A 25,026-nucleotide genomic window follows, 5' to 3' on the forward strand; every position below is an offset into this window, starting at 1 on the left:
AACCTACCATTGTTAAAGAAAATCAAACTAAATCATTTTGGCATGAGCCTTCCAGGAATAAGGCACAGAATATGAAGGGTTTGATGAAATCAAGGATTTGATTTCAATATTGTAAAAGACTGCCTGTCAAAAATGCATTACATTCTTTCAAACAATTTTGAATAAATAAATGTGTTTAAAATTGTGACAGTACAATTTAGATAAAGTTTTGGGAGATATTTTTAAATTATAATAACTTGAGGTAAAACAATACTTGGAGTGCTCCTATTTAAAAAGAAAAAATTCCTCTGAATGCTAATCAAGTAATAAGTTTTATGCGGTATATGGAATTTCAGAACACTTGTATCCTGCGAACATGGGGAAAAATTTAATTTGAAAATAGCACCTTCTTATTGTGTAATACTAAATAACGTAAATTGAATTATTTCGGTATTTTGAAGATGAATACAGGATGGTACTGCTAACTTTTAGATTGCGTATGAAGATTTGTAGTATCCTGATATTTATTTCATAATTAATTTTGGTTTATGGGTTCTTTGGCATTATACGACATGAGGGCTCCATTCAATTTTTCAAAACTTTAACACTTATAATACAGTGCATCTGCAGTTCCTTCTTAGTAAACGGAACTCATATATATTTTTATTTAAACAAATAATTATGTTGTTTAGAAGTATTTATACCATAATTGTGTTGTCGCAATGGAAGAACATGCAACAAAGCCATTAATGCAATTAAAGGTCACTTGTACATATTGTAATGGACTGCTCATTCACAGGGTCTGTGTTAAGGGTCAGTGCTGCAGCATGAAATGGATTGGCCTTGTTCAGTCTGTAAATAAATGGGTCAACTTATCTTGTATTTGCCAGACAAATAAAGCAGTTGGCATATTCCCACTTTCTTAGTAATAGAAGACAGGTAGGCTAAAGAGATCTTTCATAAAAATATTGGTTGGTCAAGATTGAAAAACTCTTTATCTACAAGGATTATATTTTTCACTAAAGTAGTAGGGCGTTTTAGACAAAGGTCCGTGTGTATAAGTTACAAAGATATTAATGGTGAGTTATTAAGAAGAAAAAAGAGTTCAGCACCATATTCTAATAGTTCTCAGCAGGAGCTGAGTGCCACCTCCATTAAATTCTCTTTAAAATATCACCAAATTTTAATATAAACATATTTCATAATTGTATAACGTTCTCACTTTCAAATAATAGCGAATTCAATCATGCCATTACACAATAAAACAGATCTCTGAATTCTATATATCTCTGTAAATGCAGGAAAATGAAAATAAAAGCTTACAGGAAGCCACATTTCCTCAAGCACAGGCCTGTATCATACGGGGACCTTGTTGAAGTGCATTGACGTAGGAGTTCAGGGCTGTCACTGAAAAGCTGACAATAAGATGACTTTGCGTCTCCACACGGAAGATGGGCATCCATCTGGATCTTCTTGCAGTACCTTTTCTTATGCTTTTGGTTATTGATCTTTGGGTAGAAAGTGATTCAAAGTACTCTGTAAAGTAGGAAACTGAAAGATAGCCCCATCAAAAGGGTTAAAATGTTGTTTTGTAGGAAAACAGAGCGATGTTACCAAATGTTTGCTATGACTAGTAACATGCTAGTTAAATCAAACAAATTCAAAAATGTTTTATTGTAGTCTTGCAAATTCAAGATTAAGGGTTAACATTGGCAGTTTTAGGAAAATACTAGTGATTTTGGATGAACATTAATCTCTAAGGAAACCACAAATGTATGGTTTCTTTAAATTTTTCATCTCTACAAGAATTGTTCCATACAATTTTGCTGATCTGTTTATTTTACTGATTCACAAAGAATGTTACCCTTTACTGAACTGTTAATATACAGGAACTTTTTTTATTTTATTTTTATTGAGGGCAAACTAGTCTTATTATTCGTAGTCTGAAAGACTGAAGAAAAGTACCAAAAAGAGACAGGAGAAAAAATATACATAGACTGCAAAGTACTGTAGGTGAAGAAAAAAATGTTCTTTAACCGTTGTGCAAACACTACTTTCTGCTTTGGCCAAAATATGGGGTGTTATTTGTGAGTGAATTCCAGAGTACATTTTATTTTCATATTCCTGGCCAAGAGGAGTGTGCAAAAAGTAGATTGTCATAAGCAAAATGGCTGAGGACTCCAGTGCCTAAGGCATAAATAAACTTAGATTTTGGTCATGCCATCTTTATTGTTGTCTTTCTCATAGTTGTTTTAGTTGCATGTTTTTGATTTTTTTTTTTAAATGTGCTTTTTCTTGGTTGTATTACATACGGTTTTCGGAGGATTCTGTTGTCATGCGTAATGCAATTTAAAATTTGTCGTTGCGTGTTAAAGCCCAACAGCTTTTGCAATACCAAGTGAGACTGGATCCAAGAAGAAAATTATTATTTATTGTATTTAAAGGGATATTTCTGTCCATCTTAACATTAACAGAATATTAACCCCCTTCAGAATAATAGTTTAAATCTGAATGGCATTACCGAGTGCAGTTCAGCTCCCTCTTTCTTCATTCCTTCCCTCTGAAGAAAGTGAGCAGTAATTGTGTAGTGTACAATAACTAAAGCTTTGTATTGACGTCCATAAATACATAAATAAATAAAATGAATTTGTCTGCCAACTTATACTGCTTCACTTTCAGAAAACAGCTGATACTGCTCGCTGAAAATAATTCACTTTAAATGCCTCATTTACGGTATTTAAGGTTTGAGGGACCTATGCTTTTTATCTTATGAAAATACTCTCTGTGGGCTCTTCATCTTCTCTTACCCTGCTTCAAATGCAGGGTAAAAGCAAAAATTACTGAAGGCTTTTTCACTCTGATGTTCATAAAATTCATGTGTTTACAAAACAGTTACCAAATGGACTTACCTTTTTATCCTATTAAACCACTAACTTTTGGGCAGTATGTCTGCTTGAGTCATGTTTAAAAGTAAAAGCAGAAAAAATAAAGAACAGTTTATCACTTTTAAGTGGGAGGATGTGAGTACTGCTGCATAAGACAAATCAATTTCACCTTGCATCCAAAACAGTGCTTGCTGTTCTTAAAATAACCTGATTGCTTAATATTTAAAGTCTTAATATCTCTAGTAATCTTTGCTAAGGAGCTGTATGTTCACCTGTTCTGAAAAAGCTAGGCTTTGTGTGACTTGCATAGGAACGTGGATGACTTGGCCATGGTAGATGAGTCTTGAGGGGACTTCTGAAGTCTCTATGATATATCCAGAATATCTGTTGGGGGGTTGACTTGAACCTTAATGGTGTATTTGTAAGCAAAACATTTGACATGTTTGGGTAATAGCTGTACAGTGACCTGCCTTGTCATTGAGTTGGCTCCGGACTCTCCAGATGGAGGAGTTAGGAACTGTGCAGTTGGCAGATAGGCTCAGGGTCTGCGAGGGGCAGAAGAGCTTTAACAACAGCGGCCGCATTCCACTGTTCTCAGACAAGGATTACAGTGTTCCAGTATTGGTTTTGGACATGCACCTTTACTTTCTTCTATTTATGAGCCAACACACAGTCAGATGAACAAGAGAAAAGGTTTTGCTTGTGTACTGAGACTCACTGGTAGTTCTTAATTTTAAGGGCTTGTACCTGCAGCCTGAAGTTTGTACGGTTACCTGTGTATTAGCAGAAAGCATAGCAGAATACGATGATTTCATACAATATTCACCCCTTTTTATTTTAAATTTCATGTATCATATTAGAATGGAAAAAAGTAAACTAAGGAAGACCTTGGTCTGTTATTTTGTTTGTCTTAAGACATAGGTGTCCTGAATTGGTAGTGCCCACCAGCGGATAGAGAATAGGAGCCAAGTAGGGAATGGTGAAGCTACACTGCCAGGAGCAACCAAGGAAAGTCTGCTCGTACACAGCTTGTATCCATCGTGATATACATTATATGTGATGTATAGAATAAACACATCCCTCAGCCACTTGAGCTGCCGTATTTTACTCACTGAGAAGCATTTCATTTTCAGCACTTTATTATGTGGTCTTACCCATTGGTTGCATCTCTTCTCTCATTGATTTATTAGGGATTTAGTAATGTGTTGCTTAATCAATAAACACTGTAGTCTCTTAAGTCAGTTATGTCTCAGGTAAGCAATCTAAAACCCCTGGGGCAACACAATATACTTCTTAATCAGTACTTCTCACCTTTTGGTATAAGGCTTTGTAATTCTGGGCGGATTACAAGTTTCCTATGCTGCCTCAAATGCCCTTTCACAAACCTTTTGCAACCAGAGAGTAGTGTGACAGGAGTTCTATGAGCTGTTATTGTGTAGCGAAAAGCGGTTCTCCTTCTAGTATGAGTGTTTATTAAGAGATATGAACCAGTACTTCATTTGTAATTCTTGTTGCTGTTAAAATAAGTACTTAATAAAAAGGAAATCTAATATTTGTGCTTAGATCTGATCCGCAATAGTAGCATAGCCATGGGCTGTTTGTGCTTGGTCTACATCATCTAGACTAAAAATAGCCTTCCTGTCATTTTATTGGCAGAGTTTTAGCTACTCCTTTAATTCTGTTTAAAAATGGATAGAGAGAAAGACAGTATAAATATTGAATGTGTGCAGATATTCCAGTAAGTAACTAAACAGAGATTCTTGATGACTTGAAGAGCTGTATAGTTGAACAGAATTCACATTTTGCTTAAGTAAAGAGGCATTTTGTAAACTATTATAATCTTTAAATGTATTAGGTTAATTTTTATTTTTTTATGTGTAGCATTAAAGTAGCTACTTTTAAATATCTAGGCATTAACGTACATTTGCTTTATTTTATTAGTGTCCTGCTTTTGTTCTTTTTAGGTTTTCTTTACATTTTGATAAGAAATTGCCAATGAGGTATTTAATTTCTCATCAGTTAAATAAAAAGCCACATACTTTCTAATTTTTCTTTTAATAAAGTGAGTTTTTGCAGAATAAGAAGACAAATCACTACTGCCTGCTAAAATCTTGAGCAATAGTCTGAAAAAATCTGTTTTGTTATGTTTTGGTTTTTGAATACCTGTGGAAACAGTGAAGGAAGAACTGGCTTGTTCTTGTTCTATCTGTCCTAAGAAAACATGGGCTACTTGAGGAACTTTCAGGACCATACTTACAGTATGGAAAAGACACGGTTTTGAGGTGGACTTGCATCTGTGTTAGTTTCTTCCTGATCTGAAAAGGGCATTCTGGCTTTGAAAAAGCCATGGGAATTAGATTCAGGTTACTGAAACGCCCCTAAACCTACAAAGGAAAATTTTTGCTGTGTTTGTAGAGTAAGGCTCTGAGGTAGAAGGGTTATGCTGAAGGGATTTGATCAGTGGATTACTTATATCCTTATATAAGAATCACTTTTTCCTTGTGTAGTCTGAACTAAAAATTATATGCATCCCGTGGTCTCTTCTACTTTTGCCCCTCCTGTCTTGCTCATCCTTACCATGGTGTGTGTTTGCATCTTTCAGGACAATATTATTCTGCACATTCAGCTTAGGAGTTGTTTGTGCTCACACAAATAGGTGTATCTGCAATATTTTCTGGCAGCATCTGTTTGGTTTGGGGTATTTTTTGTTTCTTGGGTTTGTGTTTTGAAATTATATTGTTACTTTATGAATTGATCCAAAAGATTAACATTTTTTGAAGGTACAGTAAAGAAGATGTGTTAGAAATAAGTTACATTAACTGCTTTTATGGAAGGTTGTTGGTGTTGTTACAAATGAGATTATGAAAAGAGAAGCAATCGGTGTGGCAGTTTTTACATTAGAGCATCTGAGGTAAAGTGTGTAGTTGCATTCCATCTGTTGCAAATGCATAGCATTGACATAGGGTATATCAGTTTTCAGAACAGATAATCAAAACAGAATATTTACCCACAAAAATTAGGCATAACTAGAGCATTCTTATACGTAGAGTCTAGACATCGGGTAAAAATATTTATAAATAAAGCAGAATTTGTACAAAGCCAGAAATACCCAGAGATCGTGTTTATTGAGAGAATTATCACTGTTTATATGAAGTGTTAAATTAATGAATATTCAAACTATTTTATGAGTGTTTTTTAAGCTTTTTTTTTCCTCAAAGACGAAGTATGGTTCCATACAAGATTACATTCCTGAAAGATTTACTGTTCTCAGCATAATAAAAATATTGTAAAATTACTTCCTATCTTGAAAAATCAAACCAGCTATTCTTGTTTCAAGTTTCATCTAATATATTGTTCCGTATGGTTGTATGATAAACACATTATTCCTTGAACAGGAATTAAGAGTAAAGCTGCCAGGAAGGGGTTTTGTTGTCAGAGTAGTTCCCGCCTCATGTTTTGTAAGAGATTTCATGGTCCCATTGTAAAGAGTGGATGATTTAAAACGTGTTCCCAAGATAAACTTTCCCATTGTCATTAATGAGGATGGATAATACTGAGTGACAAGTGCATTAGGAATGACACAGAAAGAGCTGTTAGATTTGTCAGAGCATATCACTTCAGGCAATGAAACTTGAGGACATTCTCTTTTAGCAATTTTTTGCTATTTATTAGAGAACCAAGGATTGTGATTGCTCACACAGGTGGATTTTACTGTTTTGTTCATTAAATATTTAGGTACCTTTGAAACAGTAAAGGTGATAAATATCACCACTATACTCCACTCTGACGGCTGCCAGTGGTTGCGTTGCTTACAAATAATTCAGCAAAACTAATATACCTTTTATTTGTTTGAAAAGTGTTTATTTGGTGGATAATGTTTAATTTGCAATGGTTTTACTGAACAGGAATATCTGAAGTTATATAATAAGAACTGCTCTGAACTGTCAGAGTGAAGCTTCTGGGATAAAGAAGCTTAAAATTAGGACACTATACATGTAATTTACATTGACTTAAAAAAATTTATTTCTCCATGGAGAAGGACTTTTTAAATATTTATCTCTGAATAATTAATAATGTATGACTTTTTCTGGTGTTTAGAATCTTTCCGAAGTACAGCATGCCTATCAATTTCCATTTTGAACATGCAATTGGTCACTTTTTCGCCTTGATTCATCTTGCCTGGCTGCCAACCAAATTTTGCCTCCGTGTACCTTCTTGACACTAATAATGACTGAGTTTCTGTTCGTTTGCGTGCAAGATTTCCCAAGCGGCGGTTTGGGGCTGGGATAAACTATCTATCATGATTGCGTACAACTAATCTGCCTCAACCAAACCACCCAATGATTGAAATTGCATTTGACAATTCACCTCTCCTTGGCGTGCCTGAGGTGAACATAGCTACAGACCATCCCCGGAAGGGCATAGCAACTCCTCCATATGTTGGGGAGGATCCTTTTATTTGTGTCAAGAGACTTTTAGCAAAGCATATATAGGCAGAGATTATTTTTTTTCTTAGACTTCCTTGTTTTCAGATGCATGGCTACTGCTTTCTCCTAACCAAAGCATTTTGTTTTTGTGAAGCGTTTTCTGATTTTTAATTCATTAAAACTGTTAAACTCTTTTGCTGTGATAAACCAGTGCGATATCGGATGTATACAGGATAAAAAATTCAAGAGGTATTTAAAACGTCATGTATTGTTTGTTAGAATGTTATGCTATTAATAGACCAGTAGCGCTAGTCAAACATCAGACAAGATGCCTGTTACCATGTTTACCTTTACCAAGGCTTTCACCTGCTTGGGGCATTTGGATAATACAGAACCTATGAAGGAATGACAAAGCAAAATCTGCTTCTGTCGTCTAAGAAATCTTTTAATTCTTTTCCAAATTGTAATTTTATTCATATTGTGTACACTTACTGGTTTGAAAAGTGGTCTGTGAAAATATGATCTGACAAAACAGACCCTTTATTTATGGGCAAGATTACTCGAATAATCTTCAGAGTAAAAAGCTTTCTAGGATTGCTTTTTGCTAAGTATTGCCCTTTTTGTATGAAGTCACTTTTATCATAATAGTTCAAGTAATAGCCTATGTCAGCGGGAGTGCTACTTTTCATTAGTGATGTGTATGATTAACATCGGATATAATTAATTTGTTCAAATACAAAATTTCTGAATAGTTAGGGTAATAAAATTGTATTTCTAGGGAGATAATTGCTTTGTAATTTCCTGCTATAGTTCCAATATATTGAGTTAAAACATACACTGTTTTGATATATCAGTCCCTTTCAACTCGAGATATTCTATGATTCTGTGATAATCCAGATAGAAAATACTGAAGAATTGCATTCTGGAATATGTTTTGATTTCTCCCTGGTTTGTGTAACAGCCTGTTTGTCTGTATTTGTGTGTTTCAACAGAAGCATAAAGATCCACAGTCAAATTGTCCTTTCAAATAAGGGCAGTCCATTCCTGTGGCTGAGAAGGGGAGTTTCAGTGGTGCACTCATAAGGACTCATAAGGGCATGACTATCAGCCTAATTTTCTTTCTGACACATCAAGTCATACTTCTCTCCCATCTTAAAACTGAAATACATTTTTTCAAGCACTTTCATTCATCAGATTAAGTTCAAGCTGAATTAATAATCTTTTCGAAATGCTTGACAGCTGAATGTAGTACATGTATCTATTTTAGTTTAGTACTGGGAAGGAAGCTAAGTAATATGGCTATCATGCTTTCTTAGCATTTCCAGCCAACAATTCCAGAAGAATCAGGACTCTTTTGAATATATAAATCATTAACCTTAGTAACCAGCTGCTCTGAAGGCAGGGAAGAATAACTCAGCCACACAGCCATGCTCAGTTCACTTGTTACAGTAGCAGTGTACTAAATCTACCCATAATTTATGTCCTGCTTTCCATATTTATTAATTTATTTATTATAATTCATTTTGTTCTCAACGTTTTTTCTTTGAGTGTATGTCTATGGCACAAGTTTCCTGTGTAGGTGTTGCCATCTCTAAACTAGCTCTCAAGGGTACAAAACACAATACTGCCATGTTAGACCTGGTAGCCCAAGCAGAGCACCCACTTAATCACAGCTGTTTGCATCATATTGCCTCGACATGTTCTTGGTCTTTGGAGTAACTATTTGGTCTGTATGTGATTCCAGAACTTTTGTTCTTGACTTGGTAATAAACACGACTTCTTAAAGAATGACTTCTTAAATTTTTAGTCTGGATTTCAGATTTTCTTGTGTATTCTTTCCTGTGCGCCATCAAAGCTTTATGCTGTGACTTGGCATAATGACCTTCCTCATATATAATAGTTCTTCTCCACATCAGAGGAAACAGTTGTCATAAAAAAAGGAGATCTTTTGCAGGCCTCTGCTATGACATATTAAATAGCTGTGCTGGTTTTATGGTTTGTAAAACAATATTAAAGGAGTTTGGAGGTGGTGGAGGAGTTCCATCCTGTTACCACTGCAGCAACAAAGAAGTTATGGGAGAGTGATTGTGATTGTTGGGGTCTGCAAATTCATCAACAGCTTGAAAAATGAAAAGTTCACATCCTGCTATTCATACTAAAGTAATATGATTGATGCTGGTTAGAGAGTTTTTCTTTAATCTTGCTTAAAAACAGTTTGATGCTAGGTTATCAATAGATTCCTAAAATGAAGTATCACAATTCCAGTTACTTAGACATTTTCAACTTTTATACAAAAATTTACAAATCTGACATTAGAAGCAACTACAGGTTTAAAAACAATTTTAAAACAAAGAGCATAGCAGTCTGGGATATTTTTATGATTTATTTAAATCTAAACCTTGAAACATTGGTGAACTGCTGATTCTTGAAAACATTGTCTATAAAAAAAGATTATTTTGCTTATCATGACTTATAAGTGCGTATCTGCTTGTCTTGATCAATTCCTCTGTGTTAGTCTGAGCCCTTTAGTCACTCCTCAGTGCTTAGATTTTCTTTTTTGGTTTCAATACTCTAATTTTGATTTCTTAGGTAGTTTCGATGCGACAGTTCCTTGTCTACCTAGAAGCGTCCGTGACAGCTCCTTTCTGGGAGTACTGAGTGGCAGTGACTGAAAAGACAGATTGCTGGTTTTATAACATGCAGTTTTATAGTGCTGTGATTTTGACTTCTGGTGTGTTCAGCCATATTAACTACCCAAGAATGGTCTGTGACTTACGACTTCAGTGAAAACCTAAGACTGATAATACATGGTAACTTGACCAACTACACTTTTGGGACTAAGTTTGTTGACCACTTCCTAATTCTTAACAGTTAGCCTTAAAATGAAGATGTTAATATTTTTTTTAAATCTGTGTATTAAAGTGTTCAAGATACTTTGTTATCTGCACCAGTTGTGTTAGCAAATAGGCCATAGGGTCCTGATATGTGATGATGACTTAGCCTGGTGTATCTACCAAAGATCTGAGTTTGAAATTATTGAATAAATGAATTTGGTAGCGTTGAAAGCATGATTTCCTGGCAGTTATTACTTCCTATCACTTAGGTATATCTTGCAGTTTTACATAGTTTGTTAAAGATAATTATGTAGTAAGGTTATTTCATGTATCGTATTAGATATGCACGAAAGATGTGCATTGCAAAGAAAAGGTGAAGCTGTCGAAAATGAGAAAAATTAATATATTACCTTTTTTTTAAAAAAGCAGCAAGCTATAAAAAAAGATCTGATTTTTTTTTAATAATCTGGTCAACTTCAATTGTACACTTAAATTTTTCATTTGTATTCTCACATCCAGTTATGCCCTCATCACCAACTAGTCTGACCTTAGGATCTCTAAATCTACTTATGTGCAATTATAGTAGTCATTGGATATTACATTTTAAGATGAAAATGCAGTTATTTGTAATTTCTTCCAAGCAACTTCTCTATGTTGATCTAAATAAGATCATTAGATGGCCCCATGTAAAGTATTTACAGGCAAAAAGAAGTTCTTTTAGTAAATAAAGGACTTCCATGTATTTCTTTCTGTTGTTTGAGTGATGCATATTGATACAGTTTTTATAATTTAAGCATTTTAACCATTGCTGACATTGGCTTTAAGTGTTTGCACATTCGAATATAGCACACAATATGGCACGTATAAATGGTGTCATATCTCACTAGGTCTTTCCACTGGAATCAGTAGTGCCCAAGATAGATCATAAAACTTGTCTGTCCTCTTGAATGCCACTTGTGTATGGCATTTTAGGCTTTAAAAGTGCAGTACCTGTCTTTGAAACATTTTAAATCAATATCAGACAAGACTGTTGGGATACAATGAATGTTTTCATATATGAAAAAGAAATATTTCCTGTTTTGAAAAATTGAATGCAAGTTACACTGGAAAGTTACAACCTAAACAAATACACTTATAAAATAAATAATTATTATGGTAGCCTTCTAAAGCATCCAGATGCAACAAACAGCAGGAATCACAGATTCCTATGTGGAGGTGGTCGCTTCGATTAGGATGAGTGTTTCATGTAAGACCAACATATGAAAGTTTCCCAAGTTCACATTAAATATTACCTGAACATTTTTCCATATATACTTAAATATATATACTCTTACAAAGTGGAAAGTTGAATAGTAAACTTATTTATCATAATCAGGCTCTGATAGTACTTTAATGGATTTGGGATTGATAGGTCCTATGGGTATTCATGCATCCTAAGTAACTACAGCAGTTGTGACAGCAATGAAGCTACTCGTAAGAATTCTTCAAGATATTAAAACATCATAAACAGCAGATAAAGTTGATGCAAATCTAGTCTGTAATTCAAGGGAGGCTTCCCCATCAATTTCCATATCTACACACACTGCGGTGATTCATAACAGCTTTGTTATTGTAGAAGGAAGAAGAGATCATTACAATGCCTTTGTATTACAGAAGCATAATTTTAAAATCCACTTGAAATTAAATTATTGCTTTCAGAGACTGAAAATAGAATAGATTTTTAAACTTCCACTTCAAAAAAATAGTAATTTTTATAAAAGAGAATATGTAATTCTCTCTGTTGTGTTGATAGAACTTCACATATTATCAATTCTTTGAAAATACTTCATGGACCATACATAACTGCAATTCCTGAGATATGACAGACGTTAAGAAAGTGTCAAGTCAAACTTTCCTTTCACTAAAGCCCTTATGTTAAAATGTACAAAAAACTAATTTTGGGGTGGTTTTTTTGCAAGCAGTGAGAGCTGTTTACACAAAACTGTACTGCAGAGAGTTCTGATCTGTGAAACCGAGCAGACCCTGTATGTCTTTGTGCAAATGGAATTAATAGAAAGCTGCATGAGCATCTGGTAGATAGGTCTATAAAACTCATACCCATTACTTAGAAAAAATCAGATAGTCTGAAAGTAAAATAGTAGCAGAGGCATTGTTTGCCCTTTGGGAGAGTAGGATGAATCTTAGGGGACTGGATTACAATTACACTTAAAAACAAAGATAGTTTGGCTTGGCTGAAGTTGACCCCAGGAATTCAGCTGATGATAACTCCTTTTAAGTTTTTCCATAAGAGCAAGTGCCCAAATAGGCATAACAGTAAATGGTCACAATGTGTCAAACATACTATTTTTTTACAGTATGAAAGAAAGGACATGAATATATCTAGAGACAGAAACATCTTTTTTGGGGGCAAGGGATTTATTGAATTCAGCAAGTGTTTACATAGTAGTTTACGAAAGACCTGATCATTGTTCAGGTTCTTTGCCTCAAAATACTAATAGTATATCCTAAATGCCCATATGATAAGACTGTGTGGTCAGTTCGAAATAAAGTTAAGGCTGAGAGAACATATGGGACTTTGAATGAATTTTGGGTTTCGTCAGGTGTGATCTGTGGCAGAGCAAACAATACTAATTACAGGAGTGTTCCTCATAATCACTGACTTGTACAGAAGTCTTGGGAAAAAGTATAAGAGATAGCAGAAGAGAGCATGCAAAAAAAAAAAAGGTGTTGCATCTAATAGAATAACAGAAAAACACCAAAAAAATTATAGCATCCCCTCTTGAAATTGAATAGTGATTTTTCCATCAGAGCAGTCTGTGAATACATTGTGGTATTGTGATATGTTGCCATGTTTGTGTTTCAAAACTAATTTTGGGAAGCCATTAATTTAAAAAACCAATATCTTACAGGTGTTGAACTACTTTCCAGCTTTTTCTGCTGATTTCGCAACGCTACCATACTTCAAGAGAGCTATTGAAAAACATTTAATTAGCAACGTCCATACCATAAATTTTAATGTTGGCTGTACTTTATAGACAATTGCAATATCTGTAAAAACAAAGTAAATAGAACTAGATGTAAAGTGATAAATCAGGCCACAATGACAGCAGTTGTGATGTATATTCTTTATATAATGCTTTGAGCTGTGGTCACTGTTTTTTGGCGGATGTTCCTGCTCATTCTGTATTCCTTCTCATCTGCCCACCTTCCTCATCTTTGTTTTAAGAATCATGATAGGAAAATCCAAGTAATCTCGCTCTTCAAGCAAAGACCCCAGATACTGGAATGCCTTTAGCAGCTGGATTAGTGCCTTAACTTCTTTACTGCTACACTTGATTAGCAACCAGACTCTCTTGGCTTGCTATGAATATGAACTCATTAACAAAAGAAAGGCAGATAGTCGGTCTTGTGTCCTAGAGATTCAAAGGAGGATTCTCTGTCCTCTGGGATGGAAGTACAACTGACATCCAGAACTTCAAATCAAGCTGCTTCAAATGCTGTGGGCACTGCTACTGACTATTTTCTGAACTCCTTAGCAACATAGAGTCCTTGTGACTTAACAGTGTTGAATTGCCAAAAGAAATGCAATCTCTGGTTGGAAAACTACTGTTTGATGAATTGTTTCATTCAGCTCCACAATTGATGAAAGTTCTACATAACATTAAAAATTCTAGGCTTATCCTTAGATGTCTTTGCTTCTTCCCAGAGCCCATGAAGACAAAGACAGAAAAAAGCTTTTTGCACAGACTGAAGCCTGTTCCTCATAAATATTCAAAGACTGGCTTCAATCACAAAGAACAGAAAAACATATCAATCCAACCACTTTTATTGATACAGGGCTACTGATTCAGGTGTTTCCTCACACTGCCTTTCCTCCTCTCAGCAGAAATCTATGAATGGTTTCGCTTTTTTGGAGTTTTCACCTTCAGTCTTCTGCTGCCTTGGCACTTTTTGGGAGAAAGGCCTACTCTTGTTGCAGATTATATAAGACAGATGAGTTATGGACACATCACCATTGCTTATTCAGTTCTTTTTGTCTTTCTGCTGTTACACAGTCTCCACGTCCTGTAATGCTTAGGATAAATCTGCTTCAAAAGAAGACAAACCCACTGTCGGAGTCATGAAGCACCTAAGAATCAAGGGTTCTTACTGTAAGGGTTTCTCTGTGCACAAGAGTAAAAGCCCAAGGTTTGTGGTATCCTAACCATGCCAGGCTCCACACAGCAGCACAGATGATGAGTAGATCTCACTGTTAAAGTACACTTCTTTCTCCCTTGCAAGGAAGTTCCTTCTCAGCAGCTGGAAGGGTGTTGTGTTTCTTCGTTGAGTGAACAGGTTCATTTGTTCTCCTAAGTCTGTCATCAAAAGCTAGATCTTAGTCCCTGTGGTTCTGGACTAATGATTAAGGCTAAAGGAGCCTTCATGATCCCACATCTTACCTGGACAGAAGCCTGCTCCTGGTCTAACTGTCCTGGTTCCTCTCTCTCCCCCCCTCTCTTGTAAAATACTGTTTTCTAAGACTACTTCCTTCTCCAGCAGCCCCTCAGGAACCTTCCATCTTTTTTCTCTATATGGTTGCTGCTTTCATCTTTGCCAAGCCCTGCAGCAATCAAAAACTTCTTGTGCAACTGAGATGTACCGAAGAGGAAAAACCTTGCATTTTCTCCTATTCTTTTTGTAAAGAGAAGGGAAGAAGGAAAAGAAAGGCAATGACAGGAGAGAAAGCTGGAGAAGAGTTCTGCAACTCATGGCTTTTGACTGGGTTTGCCACTGCAGGTGAGACTGTGCAAAGAAAATTAATTGTACTGTGGAGAGAGCTACACATACACATACACACACACCCTCTGACCTATCTCTAATCCTCTGACTGCAGCAAGAATAGTGTTTTACAACTCTATTAGGATGCAGCTGGGAGAGCTGTTCCGGCTAACAATACCAGTCCTTATCTTCTTAAGCAGAGGCAAGAGTCAGTAACTTGCTGTGTTAGGATTTCGTCAACATAGCCTGTCTTCAATTAGTTAGCATGCAAGTTTTGTGAGAGAAGAGTTTCCACAGAAGAGCAAATTTTTTAGGAATGGTTGAAAGAGTATAATGAGATAGTTTTGTGAATTTTCCTACACAGAGCATCTCAAACCTAAGAAGAGAAAGCAAGAAATGGATTTCACAGAGTAAGTATGCTGCTGTTTAAGAGGTGATCTATACACTGACGTTAAATTGCAAGGACCTTGAAAATTAAGAGGTGTGTGTTTTGTGTTTGCTTCAGTAGTAAAACATGGGATAATAGAAGGGCAGAGTGAGGTTGATGTTCCTGACCAAAGCACTGAGCTAGGAAAATAATCTTTGCATAATGTTTAGAATATGCCTGGATTTATCAAGATGATAAAGAAAAAGACATAAGAGAAATAATTCAGATCTTGACAAGGGAAGCATAAAATATATGGACTGAGGAGAAGAGTTACCTCTTAGGAGTGTTCAAAGGCAAAAAGTATTGCTTTCTTAATTTTTATGATGCTATTTAACTTTTGAGAAATGAATTGTCACAATCCGAGTTTGCAGTGTCTAAGGGCTAGTGTTACACTATTATGAGCTGTCATATTATCTCTTTCATTAAATCTCCTTGTATCCATTATCATAGCCAGTATTATGAAAGTCATGGATCTGTTGAGGGGGTTTTGATACTTCTTCCACTTCTTGTTTTGGTTCCTTGGTTTGACTATTAGCTTTCAGCTGCTGAGTCCTGTGCAAGAATACTGCAAATACCCTGACTGTTAATGTAAATTTGATTGAGGTCACATCTGATTTAGAAGTACAGTTTTCATGAAGAATGTTTTCACAAACACACAACAACCAGTGTCAGCTTCGATCTGTGTGTCCTGGTAGCCATAACATAAATGAGTCATAAAAAGCAAGTGACATAAACAAGCAATGTAGTTGATTTGCTTCTTGATTGGACTGTAAATAATACTTGCAGTGTATGATTTCAGAGCCCTGTGGAGCAAACCATGTAAGGACTAATCAGAATATCAGACTTAGCCCTGAAGAATTCTGGTGATATGTATACCGTTGCCTATACCAAATGGCAGAGGATAGCATTATCAGGCTGAAGTTCATCTTGGGCATAGACTCTAAGTTATTCTAATTTAATATTGTGAAATCTGCCTTTTCTTCTAGATTTCTTCATTTACAGGCGCTATGTTTTGACTGTAGGCAGTTTCCATGTAGTCATTCACTCTCTTTGGTACTCTGTGCGGATGCTTCCATGTTCAGCTTTGTCTGAAACTCAGATGAAGCCACAGAGTTGTCTAGAGTGTCGATCAGTTGTATCATTGCATGATGCAGTGGGTGGGAGCAGATAAATCACGACAAGTTCTTTTGGGTGCAAAAGTTTCTATACTCTGTATGAGTTTTTTGTCTAATCCGTAGAGCATACATGTAGCAAGAGGAAATGATAGAGTAAGAAATGAAAAGGGTCTGAGACGACAAGGCTAGAGACTTGTTGGGGTATGGAAGAAAAGAGAAAGGAAAAAAATACTAGGTTCAATGATTGATAGTTAAGAGGTGATGACAGAAGAAAACACCAGAGAGGAAGAAAGTGAGGACATAGGGAACAACCAATTCAAGGCTTCAATTAATATGATGAACTATAAACCAGGTTTTTAATTCATTCTTTTCTAACAGTGTCAAGGACAGGTTTTGGGTCACCCTTGCCTAGCAGAAAGGTAGTGATTGTAATTCACTGAGGACAAGGTGGGTAGTATTTTTAACCATAATGCCATACAGCCATAAAATTTGAGAACAGTTGTTCTGCTCAGATGTCTTGGTTTGTCTGGTAAATTTTTCTAGATTTGTCAGATCTTTAGAAAAAAAACAAGTGCTGTCTCAGTGGTTTTAAATTAATTTGTTCTTGCAACTGGGATTTAACAGTTCCTTTGAAGCAATTATTATTTTAGTACAAGTGTATATGAGATGCTACCTGTCAATGAGTACTTGGGGAATCCTCAGTATGCAGATCACTGACCTGATAAACTGTAACAGCTCCATGGGAGTTGTTATGGTCTGTCGCATCAATGAGTATTTAGGGACTCTTTAATATGTGGATTATTAGGACAGTAAAAACGTCTGTAGCCCATTGTGTCAGTGCAGCTGTTCCACATGAGCATTAAAGATATTACACAGCCTTACAGAATGATGTAGAAAAGTCGTTGACTAAGCTTATGCAGTAGCCGTGATTTTACATTAAACAAGTGGTCTTTTTTAACATTTTTCACAAAATAAGAAATTTCGGCACTAATTCTCATACTAAACTCATTGAGTTTTGAGCTTGCATTTATAACAATTGCCATTTTTCAGTTACACGTTGAGTGAACAAAAAATCCCAGATTGAATTCTGTGCTGATTCCTTCCCTACTTTTTTGTCAGCAGTTAGGAAGTAAACAACAAAAGTAGAAATTCCTATTCAAAGAATAGGCCAGGAATAAATTATCACATAAATAATCCAATTTTTTGAGTAGTTTTCTAAGATAAAGCAAATTTGCTACCTAACATGATCAGATCAATATATGAGGTTGGATTCTTCATATTGATCTCACAAGTATCAGAGATTTGGTTAAATTTTGTCTTGATTTTTTTTCTTTGAATTTTCTTCTATAAATGAGAGATTACTGACTTCCTGAAAATCAGATTCTGATTATATGGGCATGAGTAAAAATGGTGTTAGATAGAACCTTGTATTGAAATGCAAAAAATTGAAGAGTTTAAAGTAGTTGTGTGAAAAATTTATACAGGAAAATGCTCGTGATATTCACAAAGTCTTGCTTTATCATGTTGTGTGCATCTTCATCCATCAGATCACCAAACTTTATTTATTTGAAGCATTCTTATAGGCTGTACTTGCTAGTGTAGTTAAAAATAACTTTGCTTTTTCTGGAGCACTGTTTCAGGCACTGTTCAACATGCAGGAATATAATAAACTTTATATTACTTAGGAATAGTTTGGCTATATTACATAGGAATAGTTTGGCTTTTCTTGTTTGACACAAATTCGTTTTTGAATGCTGCACCAAGGAAATTAGTTTCAGAAGTCAGAGGGGCTTCTTGCCAGGATGTATTCCAGGTTTGTATTGGTCACTGTTGTAAATTAAGCAGAAGTTTAGCTGCTTCCATGTTTTAATGTAATATTGCTAACTTTTGTTACAATATTCTATATGTAAGAAATATATAATAAGGTAATGTAGATGCCAAAACTCCAAGTATGTAATGAAAACTATTAAAGCAGAATGTAGGTCCAAAGCCCTTCATTTTTAATGACTTGTTGGAAATTTTGCCTAGATTTTTTCTCTAAATAATTAATATGAGGAAAATGCCTAGTATTGAACTTAAAGGGAAAATTTTTAAATGGTGTTTACTTTCCTGTGTATTTACATCTAAAGGGATCTTGTATAGATGAAGCATGAAATTGCAGGTTTTGATGTCAGAATTTTAAACATGATTTTTCCATTTGTCAAAACCTCAACTAAAAATGCAGTTTTCAAGTACATGCCCTGAAACTGCTGAAAAGCTGTCTGGTTTGTATTGGTCCCTTTACTACTCCATATCTGTCACAGGGGAAAGTGTGGAAACATGAGGAGTACACGTTCATGCTCGTATTGTTAGAAGAAACCCACTATAAACATCCTCAAGGAGTCTGTGGATCTTTCCCCAATGTTCAAAGCACATCTTAAGCTTAATGTTTTAATTGTACGAGAGAGGGAAAAATAATGTGTCTTACTTGGAATCAGATTTTGTTTTTAAAAGTATTTTGTTTCTTGTCATTCTTTGTACAGTCATCCAGAATAGTTCAATCTATTTTCCAGTCAAATTTAACGCCGAAGTAATTATGCAATTGCAGGTTTAGGTTTATAACTGACAACAGTGGCTGGATTTGTGAGCTTTTTTCCCAGTTTGCTAATAAATTATATTTGAATTTTGCCATTTCTGAATTCAGATGTGAAGAAGCTGAAGATGTAGTGGTAGCATTTTGAGCACTGAATGCTAATTTCTGCCTCTTAAACTGAGGCAAGCTGTGAAAAGCAAAGACTTATTAGGAGGAGTTGTCAGCATAAGTTTACACCTTTGATGTACACTGTGGTTCCCAAGGTTTCTGAAATTACATTTCTTATTTGAAAAAATATTCCATTATATCTATTACTAATACTCTTAGAAAAATAACATATCATGGTAACTGTATACCAAATAAAAAAAAAAACAGATGGAAAATAAGAAGGAACAAGTTACAGTGACTGCTAGAATGATATAAAATGATCACATTAAACAAATTATCAGCTCACTACTATTGTTTGGTCTCCTTGGAAAGGAGGAAGAAACATTAATTGCAACTGGAGTTGGTCTTCCGCTCACTTCCATAGTAAGGGGAGCGGCATATACAGGGATGGTCACTTTCCTTACATTTTCTTTAACCCAAGTAATGATTTTGACTTCTGATGCCCATGATGAAATGAAATTGCAAATTTCAACAATAGACTAGATCAAATCTAATGAATTTGTGTAGTGTCAAATACTACTGAAAGATTTCATCATTGCCTTTTCCAGATACTCACACCCTTTGCCTTAATTTAGCTTTCATGCTGATTTAGCATTAGGTGGTTATCACAAAACAGATCTTTCAATTAACTTTCCAGTATTTAAGGTCTATACAAATGATCACGATGATAACACATTGTCAGCTTACTTTATGCATATACTGTTTTAGAATAATGTGCAGAAATAGCATCAGAAAAGGTGTTCCTCTGACTGTTTTTGATTATGTGCATACAAGCTATATGGGCTGGCAGTTGAGAGTATCCGTGGGATGTTTGTCTGTAGCAGAATTCAGAAATGCATGTGTGAGCCCTGCCTTCTCCAAATACTGTGTACGCGTTCATAGAAGAGGATGTGCATATCCTTTCTGTACTTCTTATATACTGCATAACTGACACAGACATAATGGCTCTTTCTGTAAATATCTTCTAGGTCAACCTGCTTTCTTTTAGAGACGTAGAATCATTTAGATTGGAAAAGACCTTTAAGATCATCAAGTCCAATCGTTGATCTAGCATTGCCAAAACCACTACATCTACCCGTCCCTCAGCACGACGTCTAGCCATCTTTTAAATACCTCCAGAGATGGTGACTCAACCACTTCCCTATGATGCCTGTTCCAATGCTGGACAACCCTTTTGGTGAAGAAATTTTTCCTAGTATCCTATCTAAACCTCCCCTAGAGCAACTTGAGGCCATTTCTTGGGAGAAAAGACCATCCCCCACCTCTCTACAACCCCCTTTCAGGTAGTTGCAGAGAGCGATAAGGTCTTCCTCAGCCTTCTTTTCTCCAGGCTGGACAACCCCAGCTCCCTCAGCCGCTCCTCATAAGATTTGTGCTTCAGACCCCTCATCAGCTTTATTGCCTTTCTCTGGACACAATCCAGCACCTCAATGTCTTTCTTGTAGTGAGGGGCCCAAAACTGGACACAGTACTCAAGGTGCAGCCTCACCAGTGCCAAGTACAGGGGGACAATCACTTCCCTAGAACTGGCCACACTACTTCAGTAGAAGATATGGTGGCAGCTTTTTTCATTGCCTCAGAGACCTTGGACAGTCTTCCTCCCCTTCATTCCCATCCATCTTCTTTCTGCCTTAGCTTCGATCACTGGGTATTTTTTCCCTAGAAGGTCCAGGGGATCTTCCTTTGAGACCACCACAGCTTCTTTCTGTATGGTAGGGAGCCAGCTTTATGGTAACAATGAAGCCAATTCCTGTCCAACAAGGGACTCTTGGACCCTCCTCTAAATTAATGATGCTTTGTGAGAAATGCTGCTTGAAGCCCCCATAATGCAAATGTTCATGGGAACAGGAATTCAAAGGAGAAAAAAGAAGCTTCTTACACTGTAACTGTTTCTTGGGTTTTATTGTCAAATATGCATTCACATTTTCAGGGTTTCTGGAGTGGAGAGAAATTAAAAGGATAGGGTATCACTTTTATGGCTTCTGCATATCATGCAGTGACAACAGCATTTATATGTGGTGTCATGACTAAGGGTAAAATCTCTCTAGATAACATTTGTCTAGGTTATCATAGAGTGAAGTATGATAGATAACACACCTTGATGAATAAACCATTACAGGTAATTCATCTTTCTTCCTTCTATTTTCCAAACACTGTGCAATATAGCTTTTAAAAACATTGAGAGACCTTTCTACTGAGAAATGAAAACTGTTAAACAGATTATGAGCCAAGTGACAAATTTGTCATCCTCACACGGATACTTGGTACATATGCTGTTTTCTATAACAACAAAACTACCATTTATGCACATAAGGTGAAACAGCCTTTACATTAGTTGAAGTTGCAGATCAGAGGTCTTGGAGTCATTTGTGATTTCGTCTATGTGAAAGCCTTAACATTTGAAATGAAGTCCAAATAGGAACTTATTATTTGATGACTGTACTTCACCATTGAATGTTGCTCTAGTAAAGCAAGATGACAAAATATCTAAATAATGTGTGTGTTTCGAGATGCCTTCATTTCTGTTTATGTACGTACAAAAATATATTTGTGTAATGTGTATAAAGGATTTTAATAAATGCTTGAAAATGGATTCCTTAATATGCTCATTATGTTTCTGAGCCTGCTAATTCTTTAAGGAAATGAAGAAAAAATAATGAAATGATGTTACACAGGTACTTAATTTTTTTTATCTCTGATACTACTCTGGTAATTAATGTCTGGTTTATGCAAACTAGACGATATCTCTTACTGGACACATTACTGTCAAGAAAATATTACTTGCCTTAATTATCAGTAATGAAGCAGGGATAAGCTGCTCACTTAGATATAATATATCTAATGACCTTTTCAGCTAGAGGTTGTGATGAAAGGTATCAGTTTCACAAATTATGCCTCATTCAGTTTCTGGCCTTTGTCTAGATTAATGTTTTGAGGATGAGTTTTAAAGTCAGACATAAATTGTGTTTGGTGTTTAAAATTGATTTAGTGTCTCGCTTTTAGTACATCATTTTCTCTCTTATAAATTACACCAACCCTCATTTTTATCTTCATGTTTTATTATGAAAGTCAATAGTTAAGTCTAGTCTTGTCTTATTAACTACTGCTGTATATTTTGACAATAGTAACCGGCAGGGGAAAGCTTAAATAAGCATTTTAATATGAAGGTGTATCATGATTTTTAAAAAGCTTGTCTTCAATTATGTTTATTTTTTAAAACTTTTTGATCAAACTGTTTCTTTCCTAATTCTTAACATATAAACCAATTTAAAAAACATAATCTTTCCTAACTGTTATTCTAGTTAATATCATTAGGGCTGAAATGAGTAAAGTTAACCGCGTTCTACTGTTTCTTTAATCTGTGCTCTACAATATGATCAACTCCAAAGTATCTGATTAATTGTATAACTTTGATAGTTTTTATGTACACTGGATATGCACAGGAAGTGTTTCTCCATGTCCTTAATGACTCAGGTGCAAATGGACTTCCATTATGCAGCCTGTTTGGTGAGCAGTTTGAGTCCGTGACCTAGATGTGATTCAGATTTTTTTGGCTGATTCAGCAGTGACATCAAGAGTGAATCTAACGGTCCATTTACTCTGAAGGATGAAACAGTGCAGTGATGTTTACTAAATTTTAAAATTCCAATGTACATTTTAGAAAATAAGTTCTATTTTGTTCACTTCTTGGGACTAATTCTGTAAGAATTCAGTTACATTGTAGTGCTTGTACAGCCGGCACACTTGGTTTCTGGCATTTGGATGTAATTTAGGAAAAAGTCCATAGTAAAGGATCAGTTATATCTGTACTGATATATGAAAGGAGGGTGTAGCACATCATACATCAGCTCTATGTGCTACATATTTACCATTTAGAACTGTAATTGATCTGCACATAATAAACAATATGTCTGTGGATCAATTTAAGCAGTAAGCATCAATTTTCATCGCTGCAGACAGCATGTTAGTTCCAGTATAGTCTATTGAGCTCTCATAAATACCTAAACCCATTACACTAGTTAGGATGGATGTTCCCTAGGTCTCAGCTCAGGTGTGAAACCACTCGTCAGTCTTCTGACATACAGGAGTAGAGGTGACAGAGGCCACAGAGTAATGGCACTAGTCTTGAAAGACTTCAGAGTTCTAATTCCCTTGGAGGAGTTAAACTTCTAGCCTGTGTCTGTGGCAAACAGAATGCTGAGACAACTACAGCTTACCTGCCTCATGGTAAAACTCAAGATGTCCTTTTCTCAGCCTGCTTCCACGTCCTGAATACCATGAGGGAGTCAGGAAACATTGGCTTTTATCAGAACTCTCTTCAGTTTCACTTGACAGAAATAAACCTGTCAATAATTGACAGTTAGGTCAGGTCCACAGAGTGATTTTGAGCAAAATAAACCCCACAGACCTCACGCTAAACCGAGAGGAGGGAGGACAAAGCAAATTGTTCTTTAGAAAGCCTGGGAGATATTAAGTTAATTGATGTAGCAGGAATTAATCAGCTGATCCCAATTCTACTTGCCTCAACCAAAGCAAAGATTAAGGGCCTGATGCAGAAGGAAGCAGCCCTGTTTTTGCCATGAGTGCATTTTTTAAGATAGCTCATTCCCCAGCCTGGACTGTGTGCAATCTCCTGCTATTTAGTCAAGATTCTGCTGCTCTTTGGTGTGAAGAAAAGAAATATTTCCACATTTTGTAGTGTTGATTCCAGGCTTTGACAAACTGCCATCCTTTTCACAGCAAAGAGGGAATATGATGAGTGCCCAGTCAAGGAATACGCTGCTCTTTTTAACTTGTCGGAATAGTATAATGTAAGTTTGACTGCTTTTAAAATTGACATTTTTGAAATTTATTTTTTAAAATTTAAATGGTCTCTTGGGGTTTTTTTACAGCTTTAATATGTCTCACTTTTCAAAAACGTTTAGTCTAGTGTGAGAATAACAACTTATGTTTGATTTAGAATTGTTTGATACAGTGTTATATTAAACACAACCTGGATATAAGATACACTGAAAAAACTTCACTTTACTAGAAATACCACCCTTTGGACCATGACATTTCTTGAAATGAGGTTAAGTAACTAAAAAGTAAGTGGGACCTTAACAGTGTGATTATTAGGAAGACAGCAGCAGTAAACGTAAATGAAATCATATTCTTCTCTGTCAAACACTTTTAATTGTGTTAACAAACAATGAAGAGAGGAATTGAAGTATAGCTACAACAAATTTAACTGTTACCAATAGTGCGTCAAAATGTGTTGAAATCATTAATATGAACTAAAAAAGCACTTAAATATATTCAAAATGAAAGCCAACTATTCAGAAGACTGTAAACAGAATGGGAAGAAGCAGAGCTAAGCAAAAAAGAATCCCAAAACATACCAAGTGGAATAAATTCAAAAATTCTTAGAGATACTGGATAAACTAAGAAATTAATTTTAAAAGTGGTAACTTAATTACTAAGCAGTAATATACTTTGTGTGAGAGTGTGTAAATATCAAATACATCAAATCATTTGAAATAAAATAAATAAGTGAAACACCTCTAATAATGTAATTAAGCTATTTCTCTCAGTTCCTTCCACTGCTTCACTAATATCTACTTCATTCAGCTGTTTTTCAACTTCTTACATCAGCTGCTCTGTGTTTTTACTCCTTCTGATCTCTCCCGAAACCGTATCACTGCCAAAACTGACAAAAAGATAATAAGTTCAGTGATTGTAATTTAAGGTAGGTGGCGTGAACATTCACTGGCGAGGGAGTGAATTTCCTAATGTGTTTGTGGATCTAAAAAACTCTTAGATGTGTAATCTCTTTCCTAATGTCTGTGGAGGAGTCATATTATTAGTCTTTTTTTTTTTCC

At 35.6% G+C, this 25,026-nt stretch overlaps 1 protein-coding gene across 2 annotated transcripts in view; it reads left to right on the top strand.

Annotated features, from left to right (window-relative positions):
* Positions 1-25,026, top strand: part of ELP4 (elongator acetyltransferase complex subunit 4) — a 150,821-nt gene that overhangs the window by 76,832 nt on the left and 48,963 nt on the right. The window contains exon 10 of one of the 2 annotated variants that reach the window (XM_063332932.1): positions 14,665-14,801. The exons of the other annotated variant lie outside the window; for it this stretch is intronic. Within the exon in view, the coding sequence (XP_063189002.1) occupies positions 14,665-14,757 (93 nt within the window). The 3' untranslated portion in view covers positions 14,758-14,801. Of the gene's footprint in view, positions 1-14,664; positions 14,802-25,026 lie in introns of those variants that run through there. 2 annotated transcript variants of the gene reach the window in all.

This window comes from Chroicocephalus ridibundus, chromosome 4 (assembly GCF_963924245.1).
Source record: "Chroicocephalus ridibundus chromosome 4, bChrRid1.1, whole genome shotgun sequence".
NCBI lineage: Eukaryota > Metazoa > Chordata > Aves > Charadriiformes > Laridae > Chroicocephalus > Chroicocephalus ridibundus.